This window comes from Micropterus dolomieu, linkage group LG05 (genome assembly GCF_021292245.1).
Source record: "Micropterus dolomieu isolate WLL.071019.BEF.003 ecotype Adirondacks linkage group LG05, ASM2129224v1, whole genome shotgun sequence".
Classification (NCBI taxonomy): domain Eukaryota; kingdom Metazoa; phylum Chordata; class Actinopteri; order Centrarchiformes; family Centrarchidae; genus Micropterus; species Micropterus dolomieu.
The window spans coordinates 17,854,567-17,869,964 of record NC_060154.1 but is presented as its reverse complement, the minus strand read 5'-3'; the positions used below and the strand labels follow the sequence as shown (position 1 = coordinate 17,869,964).

The 15,398-nt window shown below is 38.8% G+C and overlaps 2 protein-coding genes across 2 annotated transcripts in view; both read right to left on the bottom strand.

The window, feature by feature from the left end:
- LOC123970683 (voltage-dependent R-type calcium channel subunit alpha-1E) overlaps nucleotides 1-11,289 on the bottom strand; it is a 91,411-nt gene extending 80,122 nt beyond the window's left edge. The window contains exon 1 of the mRNA XM_046048891.1: nucleotides 10,760-11,289. Coding sequence (XP_045904847.1) covers nucleotides 10,760-11,289 — 530 coding nt within the window. The remainder of the gene's footprint in view (nucleotides 1-10,759) is intronic.
- faf1 (Fas (TNFRSF6) associated factor 1) overlaps nucleotides 1-15,398 on the bottom strand; it is a 1,021,784-nt gene that overhangs the window by 340,567 nt on the left and 665,819 nt on the right. The gene's annotated exons all lie outside the window — the stretch shown is intronic.

Sequence of the window (15,398 nt, the reverse complement as noted above, 5' to 3'; positions counted from 1 at the left end):
CACAGCACAATCATCTTTGATATTTAAATCTGAAGCTCTGAATAAACAGATGGGAGTGAATTCAAGGTCTATGGCGGGGTGCACATTCATCCGCCTCAGCGTGTCAGGACTTTAATGTCTAAAGAAGCACAAGACGGAATGGCTAGTTTCAGCATGTATGCACCCATCACTGAAAGACAACACCTTCCCATACACACAAACACATCTATTAACATAGTAAGTATTTAGGCATTGCACTAAAAGGGTGAAATCAGCATGAATACAACTCAAAGGCATAACAGAAAGAAGCATGGAGGACTGTTATCACATTTTAGTGGATATATTCTAAACTAAATCCTGCTATGAAGGTATAATAACTTTGCCAAAAAAAGCTATTTGAATGATTTTTAGGTTGTTGTTGTTTTTTTTTTAAACATGTGAAGTAAATAATTTTTTCCATATGAATGACGTTTCTGGAATAGATTATTACGAGTGATCAATAAAGGTACCTGTTATGTTATCTTATTTGATTGGTTTTCTTTTTTATAACTTGACATTTTGCAACCTGGAACATTCAAGACCCAAATCACTTCCTTCCTGGTGTCCTGGTAGCCTGTCCCTATTTTAAAATTAAGGGATGGGGAGGGTTAAAGGAGTCACTCCTCTAGCCAAACATCATCACATGAGTGTTTCTTATTTGACTCTGTGCATGCGTCCACGCTGTTGGAACAGGTTGACAGGTCACATTGCTTCCTGTGCTAAATGGCTTCATATCACAGTGCAGTATGGGAGGTCAACACAAACCACCAGCTGCTCAGAAAAACAAAACTCTCCAGCAAATAAAATGTTCTGCGAGGCTCAGAACAAGTCAATCAATCAAACAATAATAATAATTATTGTTTCGACAGGGACTAGAAGATGCTTCCAGGTCAATAAATGATGGATTTCTTAATCAAGTGCTCATTTCATTCTGAGTCAGTTGGATCTAGCTTTTTAATGTTCCTCATGAAGCTTTCTGCTTTATTTTCCAGATTAACAGTTAAGACAGCTACACTTCTTAAAGTGCACTCACTTACTTAAAAACAGATATAAAATGACACATAAAATTCCATCCTACACAGAGCCTGAAACATTATTTTAAGATATAGCTTGAGCATGTGAGTTATCAGCGCATTTATGGTCTTTAATTATTAAACAGATAATAAAAGCTGAGCCTGCCTGCAAACCATATGAATTTAGATTCCAACTCACAGCTGCACAACGTGTGTGTGTGTGTGTGTGTGTGTGTGTGCCCATGTGAATGTGAATGTGCAATAGTAAAAAAGAGAGCATGCCAGTGTCATGTGGTGTTTAACGGGAGGACCGTAGGCTATATTTCATAGAGAGCTCCCTCAGGTGACGTAGCTGGTGTCAGTCAGTAAAGCAGGGCATGAGCCAAAAGATGAATGGTAGTAACATTTAAAGCTGTAATACTGAAAGAATGGGGAATGGGGCCATGCAGATGATCCTCTGTGTTGAGTCAAAATAAAGGCAGTCTCAGCTGTTCTTTGTGTTTAGTGCTAATTAGCATGATAATGCACTAAACTAAGATGGTTAAACATAGGGCTGGACGATATGGCCAAAAATGTTATCACAATAAAAAGTTTCATGTCTTTCGATATCAATAATTATCATGATACATATCAAATCATTATTTCTTTCGAGTTTAAAGGCTGATTTTTGGAGTGAAAGTTGAAGAAACCTGATGGTTAATTGTGGTTTAAAGTCTTCTTTATGGTCAACACTTGATGCCAAACAGTGGATCCCTTAGCAAATCTGAGGTAGAACATTAAAACAATAATGATAAAATCTTTGTCAACAAATATGCATGAGTAAAATAAAGTAAAATCTTTTTTCAGTCCTTTTTCCTCAACAAAATAGACAAAAAAATAATTTGTTTATGATTCAAGTGAATAAAATCAAGCATTTATAGAATATTTATTGAACATTTGTTATATTATTGAAAAAAAATCGCGATAATTATTTTTATTGTTTTATTATCCAGCCCTAGTAAAATATTACACCTGCTTAACATCAGCATGTTAGCATTGCCATTGTTGGCATGCTGACAGTAGCATTTAGCTCTAAGCACCGCTGAATTAAGTGCATCTTTAGAAAGTTGCTAGTGGACTGTAGACTCTTAAGCTTGTTTTTTAGATTATTTTTAGCATTTTTACCTTAATAGAAAATGACTGAGTGGTACCTGTGTGCAGAGAGGAGGAGGGATGACAACAATTATCCCCAGCCAGAATCGAATCAGGGGGACATACACAATAATATAATGCACATCACTGAATTTTTAAACACCAACTAATCTCAGCAATCTTTAGTCATGAAACTAAAAGAGAGCAACAACTATGCAATAATTAGAGCAATAGAAAATGTATTTTATTAATCAGGGGCCTCATACAAAACATAAATGAGAGATCAACGTGAGGTTGCTCACACAGGAAAAAAATGACCACTTCCCTCTGCATCTGTCTCTTTCCTCTTTGCTGCAGTCCTGAACTCTTTCCCATTCACTCACTGTCTTCATTTTACACCCCAGAGCAACATTTAGTCAAACCCAGACACCATCATCTACTGACAGATCACACATCTTGGTAACTCATGATCTCTCTCTATCTCTGTGATGGTCATCAACGGTGTCAGTTTGGAACATTTTACCATCCAAACACAGGAAGACAGAGAGCAAGAGCAAAGAAAGAAACAATATAGGGAGGGTGAGTGTGAGAATGACTGCAGTAGTATATCATTTAATCACTTATTAATGAGAAGCTCCACACCCAAACGCAGCACAAATACATCCTTGTCATAAAACAAATATGCCAGCTTAAATTAAATGAAAACATTATTATAGAGTGTGCGATTGAACAAACATTTTCTCCACTCCCTCAACTCAAATTCTCTCTCAATAACGCCGCCTTTTCCATTCTGCATATTGTTTGATGGACACATGGGTTTTGTGAAAATGGCTTTTCAGCGTGTCATCATTAATAATTCACTTATGACAAACAGCTCTGACATTTACACTGCGCTGGGTGTCTGCCTGACACTAACTGGGAGACAGTAATGAAGGAGAAGGAGACAGATTCAGAGACAGATTCTCTCTCAGTTGTGTACTGGAGAAATTAAAAAAGGGTCAAGCCTAATAAAATGGCAAACCACCAGTGGTAAAACACTGACGGAAAGAGCAAAGCTGCCTGTGATGACCTTTTTAGAAATAGTGAGTTGACCTTAAATTGAGCTTCAAGTAAGTAACTGTAGCTCTGTGAACAATGAAGAAGAGTGAAACTAAATATAACATGCAACCTATAAAGTGTAGTCAAGCCCCTTAAGCAAATCTTATGAAACAGGTATGAATGAGCAAACAGGTTTTTATGACATTTAGACTGCACGCCTTGCTGTCCAATAATGCCTCTGTTGGAAACATCGATCACACACTCACACACAGTTTTCGAGAGACAAATGTGAATAAGGGATGTGTGAATGGGCCACTGGCAGACTTGCCGGCTGACTAAGTGACGGACTTTGTAAATCATTGTCTTGCCTCTTGAATATCCGTCTGACTCGCAGCCCAACAGGTTGAGAATAAACCGATGTGTGAGGCCCTCCGAGGGCAGCAAAGCGCAGATGCTCTTTCAAAGCTAATGCAACGTGGGCAGAGACACACTGAGAGAAGCAGACAGATTGAAACCAGAGCTGGTGGAACCGTGACTAGATCATTCTGTCTCCACTCTGTAGAGAAACTTCACAAAACACTTTAGTTTTATCCAAAATGGACAGGCATGAAAGTAAGAAATGGCATGGTTGATCCATGCAACCTACTGTGTAGATATTTTTTTAAAATATTATTTTGAAAATAAGAGGACTCCAACTGATAGCTTTTATAAACAGTCAAGTTCATATTGACTAAAAACATTCTGCAAGAAAAACAGACAGGTCTCTAAAATGTGTATTCTGAGGATTAGCAACATAATTTCAAAGCACCATTAGTCATTTACAAACTTGGTGGAAACATGCAATATTAATGCATATTTGGCACTGAACAGACATTTTGTCAAATCAATGAAGAAGCTATCAGAATATCAGAAAATATAAAAAATTATAAAAAAAAAAAAGAAAAGATTACCTTGTTTTCATGAAATGGCAAATGCACTAACAAGAGTCTGCAGCTAGCTAGCAACTCTGAGAGTCTGTACTTAGTCACAGTGGTGCTTAGTGTGCTTTTGAGTTAAATGCTAACTTAGTTAAGCATGTCCAATAGTTGTTATATACAATATTTCAGTCAAGTGGTTGACCAACTTTGACCGGCTGTTATTGCTAATATTAGCTAAAAGAAAAGTCATTTGGTTATGGCCATGCTACATGCAGTGTTTCATGCGGACTCATACAAAACTATAACCCTGAACCAAAAACCAAAGAAACTCCTTGTTATTTGTACCGGTGGATAAATAATGAGGCTTGTGCTTGCTGTGTAAAGAACAAAAACACTGACACTACTGTAAACAGGCAATTTTCCAATTGCAGCTCCGAGCAGTGAAGTCAGGCATACCCTTTATGGATAGCCAGCAGCACAGTCAGTGTGCTCCAATCAGGTTTTGATCAGAAGAAATGATGATAGCACACAGTGTGTCCAAGTCTGTAAACACTCCTGCCGAGAATAGAACTAACACGGATGGGTCGCACAGCCCGGTACATAATGATAACATTATTTACACACAAAGATAAACACAAACACACACACATAAACACACCCACAGAGGTACAGCAGCGATGATGTGCTGATGTCTTTATCTTTCAGTTCTAACCACTGAGGCCTGCAGCATTTACAGAATATATCACCTGTGAGGAATCACATGAATTGTTGATGTGACATCCCTCAATATGTCTTGTGTGCAGATTTATATATATGTGCGTGTGTGTGTTGCTGGTCAGCATGGCAGCCAACACACAGACAGTATCTCAGTTGAAATGTTCAAATTTCTGTGATGGGTTTTGGTGCAAAGTCTCCAGATTAGGGACAAATGTGAACATCTGAACGATTCAACTGAAAGTTGGTGTCGTATTTTCTCTAGAAACCATAATGCAACTCTGATGTGAAGCAGACAAATGTGAGCCGAGATATTGGTCGTTCCTTTTTTAACTGGTAAGATTCCGTTGTTTATGCCCTGCAATGCTAATGATTTCTTTGGAAATGGTCCATATTGAAAATGTTTTAATGAAGGCCCTGTAGCTGGTTCCACTGTACACCAAGAACCTGGTCTCATGCCAAGTTAGCAAAGTCAAACAACAGAATGAATTTTCTTTCCTTTGGTTTCACATTCTACATTGTAGTACATTTGGAATATATAGTCTGAGTTTATTCATCTTGTACATTTCCAAATGCTTTGATTAAACAATAACTGGAACAGATGATTACAGATGTTTACTCTATATCTTTACCTTTGATTTTAAGAAGGGGAGAAAACCAAAGTGCCATTTACTCTTCTTTGAAATCTCTTTTAATAACACCGTGAAGATGCTTTAGGTATTACTGTCCAATTGAATCGTCCAGAGACGATCAGTTTCATTCATCCTGCATCCCTTTACTGTAAATGGGTGCCGGCAGAGCTGAGGAGTGAGTAAGAGCCCTCAGACAGAGTTATTCATTGGAGATGATATTAAACACACAAATGCAGGTATGACATTTGACCTAGAAAAAAGGAAATCAAAGCATCAAGGAACTAATTCAAGACTCCCCACTACTCCCACTACTCACATACACAATCTACATGTCACAAAATGACTACTAGTTCCCAAAATACATTAAAAATCACCCTGGAGTAGAGCCTCATTCAATGAGTTGTCACTTGGAAGCTGGCCTTGTGATTATACTAGATAGTCTTGCCACTCTTTCAGAAGTCTGCTCTGACTCAGTTTCCAAGTTCAGCTTAATGACTCATGGTTTTAGCATATGCTTCCATTTGTTGAACAACTCTAACTGCTTTGAATCGCTGGCTTGCAACATTTAAATTAACCAATACTCCCTCACAGCCATCAGCTCTTCTTTTACTGCTTCTCTCTTTACTTCAGTGAGACCATTCTGGAAATGAAGCCTCCGACGCTGAGGATATGAATAGTTATGCCACAATACCAGGTATATTAACCAGACTGACCAGTTTTGTCTTAAAAATCTAAAGGACTTTGAAGTCAATTGTAGCTGTGATACCAATGTTTCCATAAAAAGTCTGTTTGTCAGGCTCAATTTCTGTGGGACCTTTTCCCATTTCCCAGAAAACACAAATTACAAACAAAAACACAAACAGCACCAAGGTGAAATAGAGACCAAAATATTTTTTGTGCTCTTTTCTGTGACCCACATCGAGTCCTGATGCCCAATTTATTCGGTCGGATTACTGTCATTAGGTCCATGTAAACGTCAGCTTGAGTACTGTTATTTCATCAAGCACTTCAGAAAGGATGTCTTTATTCCAAACTGCTAAAAGCAGAACAAGATACCAGAATCGGAGGCGTAATTGCTTCATCAAAGTGTTTGCTGTCGTTCAAGCAGAGCTTGTATTGGAAGGACATAAAAAACAAACTAAATCAGACTAAATACAAAGTCAGTGGCTCATAGAAATTCCATTGCTCATTGCCATCCAGGGTTCAGAAGGAAACACAATGATGGTTTTTGTTATTCTTAGGTCAAATCCAACACAATGGCACTACAGACCAGGTCATGGAAACACCAGACTCAAATGGGTTCTTCCTCTGGGAAGTATGAATACAGCAAAGGTTTTGGCACTCAGAAACAGAGGGAATACTGTCTATATATATATGTATAGAGTGTGAAAGTGGATATTTTAATGTGAGTGAGGTACAAGTGGAAAGGTCAACGGGTGACTAAAGTCAGAAATCCTCTTGGGAATATAATGCATTTTCCCAAGGCATTCTGGGAAGTTTGGCCTGATGATGACACTAGAGAAAACATCAGGACATCAGTAAGACATTAAGCACATTTCATGGCAATCTGGACCGGGCTTAGTATAATTTTTGAAATAGTCAAATGGGTACTACAAATATCCATCCAAAATATCATGGCAGACTGGCCAGCAGTTGTTGAGATATCTTGCTAAACTGAACCAAGGGACCAGCCGATAGCTGGCAAAAACTCACTCATCAGCTTTCTTTTCCAAAATATATTGCTCTCGCTTGATTTGAAATTAGATTAATTTCTTTTGGAAAAACAAAAGCAGGTGCACGCTTTGGCTCAGGTGCAGCATCTCATTTTCCATCCTCCTGTCAGGTGGCTGTGGGTTTGCTGCTAAGTGGCCCTGAGAGGTGGATGTTCATGGTTGTAACGCATCCTGACTCACTCTGGTCATTTTCCTCTCAGCAGCAGACATGTAGATCTGTCATGTAGTAAATGTACTAGGCAGGCCAGAGAATAGTTATCTGGTCCAGGCCTGGTGATCAAGTATCCAACCACATCAATACTACTGTCACATGGACTTAAATATCAAATTAAGGGAGGAAATTTCATTCTGCAAAATACTCCTCTTATTTCTCATTCACATTCTATTCCCTCCTCATCTCTTCCCCTGAATTCATTGCACGTCATCTATCTCCTCTCCACCTGCCACCCTTCCTCTCACTGTCTTTCTGCTGTCACGCTGCCTAAGCCTCAGTCTCTTTAGCTATAGACATAGCTCAGCATGGGATGGCTCATCCTGTACCTGTGGTGAGGAAGGAGGAGGAGGGGAGTGGCACAGAGGGTACCAATGCCACTAGAGGTGAAGCCCCAGCTTAAGCAGGGAAACAGAGTGGGGATTCACCACTTTAATCGGCTAGATATTCCAAAGCGCCACGGGGCAGGAAACCAGTAAACACAAGCACACACATGCATGCACATGACATGAGCATGTGAATGAGCATATAGTAAACACACACACACACACACACACACAATGCAAACAAAAATACTGTATGCACTACAGTAATAGTAATCACTCACATCAAGATGCTATTTTCTCCATTCCACAGCAGTATGCACACCAAAAGCTTGGGTCACATTTAAATGAATAGTTTAGACATTTAGGGAAATAGATCATTTCTCTTTCTGGCAGAGAGTTAGATGAGAAGATCAATACCACTCTCATGTCCGTGCAGTAAATATGAAGCTACAGCCAGCAGTCAGTTAGTATGGCTTAGCAAAAAGACAGAAACTTCTACACCAAATATCACTAATTAACACGTTTTATCTTGTTTGTTTAATTCATACAAAATTCTAAATGAAAAACCTAAATGTAAAAATTCCAATTTGCTGTTTGGCTGGGAGCACTTCCTTCCTGGGATCTCCGCTGGTTGCTCGCAGCCAAGAAATTCTATCTGGCACACAACCCCCGTTAAATGGTGAATTTGCAGAAATTAAAAATTTTATTGAATTGTAGAACTGCGCACAGGGCATTGATTCGCTCAGCTCTTCTTGCTCCACCCTCGCTCTCTCTCACAAACACAGTGAACATGGATCTGTCTGTGAATAGTCTCTGTTAATTTGAATTCTTGAACTCTGATGCTGGATGTTTGTTCATCAATCCAGATGAATGTTGAAAAACATTTTAAAAACAGAAAGTAAGAGTACATAAGAATTTGAGAAAACACAAGTTGGAATGCTGAACAGTCTGACCATAGGTTATTAGCTGTCCAAATAATTTGTTATTATATTTAATTATATTATTAATATTTTCAGGTTTCAACCAGTGCAGCTGTGACAGTTTAAGCAGCAAGAGAGAGTCAGGAAATGAAGAAAGACCTGTAGGAGAGCAGGAGGACAGCAGCCAACAGGCAACAGGTGAGACTGACTGCAAACAGAGAGATGTAGAAGCAGGACAGATCAAAAAAGCAGATTTCTTAGGCAAAGGGGCTTCATTTCTATTCTTCACGGTATTTGTTTGACACACTGTGAATCAATGGAGCTGTCTAGTCTAATTTTATAGTCACTGCTGTGTTATGATGCTAATAATAATAATAATAGACCCTATTTGTCAGCTGCCTGATCAGAAAAATACTGGTCCCAAAATTCAAAAGGGTTGCTGTCACACATTAATTTAATCACTGTATGTCAAAGCAACCCTTTTCCTGAACTGGAGAATCAGTATTTTTACTTAAAGGGTAAATTTGATATTTTTCCACCTGGACCATATTTTCCCATGTTTGTGTGTCTATGTGAATAATTGGGACATCGTTTTTTTAAACTGTTCCAGGATTGAACAAGCACACTGCAGTCTGCAACAGCGAAACAGGGCTGCAACGTAATCGCTGTGGGCAATTGAGCCTCATACATCCACCAAAGTGCTTGTTTTTGACCTGACAGGCTCAGGTCTGACAATATTATGGAAAGGATCCATAACCTTCTTTAAAGAGTAAGATGCTTTTTGTTTAACAAGAAACAGTCGCTCAATCGCTCTTGTCAAAGCCACCAGACTCCCTTGACAAAAATACTAATTTTACCTCTCTGGTCTTCGGTGTTATTGCGTGACTTTGATATTTTTAACCCTTTAAAACACAGAAGTCACACAATAACACAAACAAACTAGCTAACCGAGGCAGCGGAAGACTAGCAACTCTTGTGCTCTGCAAGGTAAAATTGTTGTTTTTATCAATGTAGTCTAGTGGCTTTGCCAAAAGCAATATAGTGACACTTTCTGGTTAAACAAAAAGGATCTTACTCTTTAAAAAAAAGGTCTATCTCTGTAGGGATCCTACAGAAAATTTTGTTGATGTATTTCCCAAAATGTCAAACTATTCTTTTAAACTTTCAATTACACCAACTAAACTAAACTAAACAGTGGTGTGAACATACACAAATCCATGCACTGAATATTTTTGACCACCTGTACAAGTATAACTGTCAACAATGTATTTTTGTGTGTTTGACATTACTAATGAGAAAACGTCTGAAACGTCTTTTCTAATTGTACTCTAAAGACAGAAATCTGAAGGTAGGTGTGAACATTAGCTTTGACCTTTTCTTTATTCTCAATTGGTTGTCTGGAACATTTACTATGCAACAAATTACCATGATACAAGATTTTGTCTGTATCGCCCAGACCTCACTCCTAGCTGAATGCTAACATTGGACTACTCAAATATTGTGGAGGCAACAAAGCTGAACATAATATTAATGTCAGTTGCATCCCCGATAGATTTGTCCTCTTTGTCAAAATTAAATTTGGTTCCGGCTACACTGACATCTCTGCTTGTGTTAAATAGAAATATGGTGAGCCACAGAGGTAAGTCAATGGTTGTTACCACCCTAAAAAACAAAAAACAGCAGGACTCATCTGCAGTAAATTAATCTGTTTCTGCTTTATATCCTCTATGTGTTTTGATTTCTAACCACCAACACGTTGGGTACTGAATTTTGTCACAATGAAGTTAAATAAAAAATAGAAAGCGCAAAATAGAAATTAAGTCCCTGACTCTGTGATTCCAAAATGTGTTTTTTAGTACTGTTCTAATAAAAAGCAGCCATAGTTACAAATGGTCAGGACATTATTGTGTGCAGCTGTGTTGCTGTGGTCTGTTTCTACTTTCTATGACCATTGTAAGTAGATCTGAACTCCATACCTGATTTCAGAAAAACAGCAGCGAGGAAAACTTTCATGATACAGACTATTTAGCATAAAGCTTAGGATAATTTAGCAGGCTGGAGAAAAAAAGAGCCAGGGTTCTGTATTTATATCAGCATCATACTTACTCCCACTCCTTGCGTCGTGCCTGTGGTGTGCTTTGAATCTTATGAGCCTGGTGGGCTTTGACAATGTCCCTCTGCTCAATCAGGCCACCCCGACGTCTCTTGATCACATTGGGACTGACCGCCGAATCTCCATCCAACCCCAGCATCCCCCCTCCAACTTCAAAAGTTGATACCACATCAAGAGACAGGCCAAGACGGTTTGGATGCAGAGGGGCAGCATGGCCAGACATGTGTGGGAGGTAGAGGGTGTCATAGCTGGTTGAGAGACTTTGTGGCTCCAGAAGGGAGTGGGACTCAGAAAAGAGGCTCGACCCACCGGCCAGTCCTGCACGATGCTTCTGCCAGTCCTCACAGTCCGCTGGAGAAGAGGGAAGGATGTAGTGCCTGGGGGTGCTGCTACCACACATTGTACCCATGCCCAGACTAACAACTGGACACTCCGACCCTGCTGGGGCTCTAGGTAGCCCCAAAGCATTGTGGTCCCCTGTCAGAGACTGCGAGCTGACCGAACAGGAGCCCAGTTCCAGCATGGTGGGAAGGCTGCCCGGGATCTCAGCATAGTGCTGCAGTAAGGAAAGGGAGTAGAAAGGAAATGGAATACAGTGACAGAAAAAGTGAGAAACTCTAATAACATAGATAATATTATGTACAAATCTTAATTGGCATCAAAGAACATAAAACATCAGGAACGTTTATTAAGTGTAATTTCACTTTAACAGAGGCTATGCTGACTAGGGATGTAAACAAATATAATTAAATGTTTTGACTATGAACAAATAATGTGTTATACAGACAGCATCTGAATTTGTGATTTAGTAGTAGACGTGAAGTTAGGGACTGTCTCAAAAGTGAATGCAAAAAAGATTTATTCAGTAAGTCTAACACACCAGATCAACTCATCCCATTATATGCACAACCTCTAGTTAAAAAGAAAAAATAATAACAATAGCTTTATTTGTATAGCACTTTTCAATATAGGTAACAAAGTGCTTTGCAGCAATCACTGTAAAACATGGACAAGTCAAATAAAAATCAGTGTCACACACAGCGGTGCAACGACTAAAACATAAAACAAGTCAATTCACAATTAAAAATTACCCATGGCAATTCTGACTGAAGTGCACAGCTTTCTTTCGACATACGTTTTTTTGAAGATGCAGTCCAAATACAAATCATGTATGCTTTATCACTATAAAAAGTATAATATTGATAACTTAAATTATAAATAATAATAATAATAATATATTAAAAATATATTATTATAAAATATTGTATTATAAATATAATAATATTAGGATTATATTATATGGCATATTTTGCGGGCTGCTAAACATATGCTGTACATAAACTGTATATACAGGCCACACGCATCTCCACTAGACCATCTGCGTTTTTTTAAGCTTATACTTCTTTCTTTTTTTGTAGGGAAGCACACCACAGACAGCTGTTCATCACACAAAGTTAATATGTTGTGAACTTATTTAAAGTCTCTGTAATGATTGATCAATGCCCCCAATATCGCTATGAGCTTTCTGGTTTCATTAAAGTGTAAAATCAAGGATTCAACAAAATAAAAAAAGTTTTCTTCCTTCATGAAAACAATTTTTGCCCAGTAAATTTCTGCTGTCAGTCAGCCTGGTGAAGACATTTTGGCCAGCCACTGTCTTCTTAGCTTCTCAGGAGCTGCTGTTGATAGAACAGCTGGTATAGATACAGATAGCAGCTTTGTATCACACCCATGGAGACTTGATGCAGCAACATCATTCCCACTTACAGGTGCGGACACCAGTCTGTACTTGGGTGTTGGCTTTTAGCTACATCAGTCATACACCTGAAGAGATCTAGCTTCTGTGTAACCTATTTGTTCAGCTAACCCTCCAAGGCAATTTGCCAATGGCTCCAAAGCTCTTACTGTCTTTAAAAGAGTCACTTTAAAATATTACCTCAAAACCAATTAGATAAGCTTTAACACAGCCATGTAAAACAAATAATCATTTAATACTGCCAGTGCTATGCTTAATGGTGCAATTAGGAAGAGAGAAGAACGGGAGAGTAATTTTATCAACCCATCTTTATCTGATAGGAACATTGAGGACTTGTCTGTGTTTGGTATGTGCTATAAGCACGACATGCACACAGTGCATCTTATTGCCTGACATGCTGCAAAAGCCTCTGCATTGCTGCTGCTCCTGCTCTAGATTTATGAAGCCCTCACCATTTTAGTTAGCAGAATGATAGATTTCTGGTTTACATTCCCTCTGGGAGAAAATGTTCTAAGATATTGCGCAGTAAAAAGTGGATGTTGTGCAGTTGTATGGAGCAGATAAGATGAAAGAATGAAAGCTATTCAACTGTCTTGAGCATCAGCTTAACATCCATCAGGCTGCTTAAGCCCCCCGAGAGCCATTAATTACACTGCTGTCAATAAGTGGATACACTGCTATGAATGAGATTCTAATTTTCAGAGGGCCCCCTTGAGTTGAGGATGCTGATGGAATCACTTGTGCAAGAAAGGTGCTTCTCCTTGATTTAATGATGTCTCCATTAACACCTTCACATATCAACATTTTTGCACAAACTGAAATATATATGCTTTGCTAATATCTTGTGTGTACAGAGAAGAAGCTACAAGCCTAAGGGTGAGAAGCAGCAGAACAGAGATTGTTGATGTGAGAGAATTTGTTCTTTGTTTTCAGGAACACGGGAAAAAACCCCAGCAAAAATCTGCTTTAATAAACTCATGAGGCAGAAAGTGACATTTTTCAAATGAAATGATAAAACAAATGAACAAATGTGGCAAAAAAAACCCAACTTAAAATTAATCATTAAACACTTTCCTGATTCCTCAGCTTATTAGAGCTAATAGAAGTGAGCTAACTGGTGTCAGTGCTGGTGTAAGTGTTGTTCAGGTGAACTATTCTTTACCAAGTCTCTCTTTTAGCGCCTTTTAACTCACTGTTTTGGTTTAACAGCCCACAACTCAACAGTTTTTCATTCTTATCTTGTTTTAAGGCAAAACCTCTGGATAAACCCACTGTATGTTTGCAGCTCAGAAACAGCAGAGACATAGTTAGCACCTAGCTGTAGTAGAGCATTTAGCAACTAGCTAACATTAAGTAGCAACATATTTCTCTCAGTAGTTAGTAGAATCAAAAACTTGGCTAAAAGGAGAGTTCCAAATCTCACTTAGCAGGGAAATATAATACTGTACTTCAGTGCTTTTTCCACCTATTTCCCCAGTTACTCAGACAGTGGTGGTCACAACAACAGCAAGCAATAGGTTCAATGCCTAAATGAAGCAAATTCCCACCCCTGGCAGAACTGTTAAACCACAGTGCCGTACGAGGACCATTACTCTCCTCTCTGACAGCTCTCATTGGAATAGCTGAAGAGCACACATTCATGGCCACTGCAACTAGACATATATCCTCTACATGGGGAAAAATGACTAATATCAAATTACTGCACTTGTGGTCCTTGCTGATTGGAATGATCTAAAGAGCTGAGCATTAAATTAACTATAAATACATGTTTAAAGCACACTTTTCATTTTGAAGCACCAAGCAGTGATGTTTACTGTATATAGTTCCTGAATGACCATGCCCGTTACTTCTGACGGCTTAAATTCCCTGCTCTCTGGGGGGTGTTAAAGGTATATAATGACAATGCAGTTGCTCTTTAAATCTGGCTTCCAGACCTGGCTTTAATTGTAGCTGCTTAATGAATATGAGCTGAGCTTCCAACAGAGACAGAAAACACTTGGAAATCACCAGCCCTGCCCTCTGCCTTCTCTTCCCAGCTATATTGAGTCCTTCAAAATTATGTCCGTATAGGGTGAGACTCATCTGGAGAAGACCATTGAAATATATAGATGTGAATATTTATATATGATTTTAAACATACAATGGCCCATTGTGGGATTCCTGGCAGGAGGAGCTCTGTCTGAGAAATGGCAGAGGAACTTCCATTGATCCGGTGCTGACTGAATCCATTTTGCAAATTATGTTTTCAAATTGGCTGAACAGGAATGCCAACACGATTAGCTGATATATAAGGACGGTTGAGCACAGACAGTTGGATCTGTGTATGACACTGCCAGAGGAGCTCCAGCCACATGAACAAGAAAATACAAAAAATACTAAACAAACTGACTCAGAAAGGTGCCATATTCATTATCAATAGAAATAAAATTGGCTGGTACAAACATTTAAACACCAAAACCTCAATGCCAGACTTGAAAAGATGAAGTACATACAGTACTGTGCAAAACTTTTAGGCAGGTGTGGAAAAAATGCTGTAAAGTAAGAATGCTTTCAAAAAAAACAAGTGGTAAACTTAATTTAACTTGAGTTAAGTTGAGGGCAGTTTGTATCTAATACAAAATACACAGAAACAACACAAACAATATACAATTGTGTATATAGCTGTACAGATGTACTACTGTAAAGATGCACACACAGAGATGTTTTGGAGCTTGAATGAAGGATTGACAGGGTTACAAGTAACAATATAATGTGTGTGTTGGGTGTGTGTGTGTGTGTGTGTGTGTGTGTGTGTGTGTGTGTGTGTGTGTGTGTGTGTGTGTGTGTGTGGGCAGGCAGTGGATAGATAGATGAAGCTGCCCAGTAGATGGATGAGT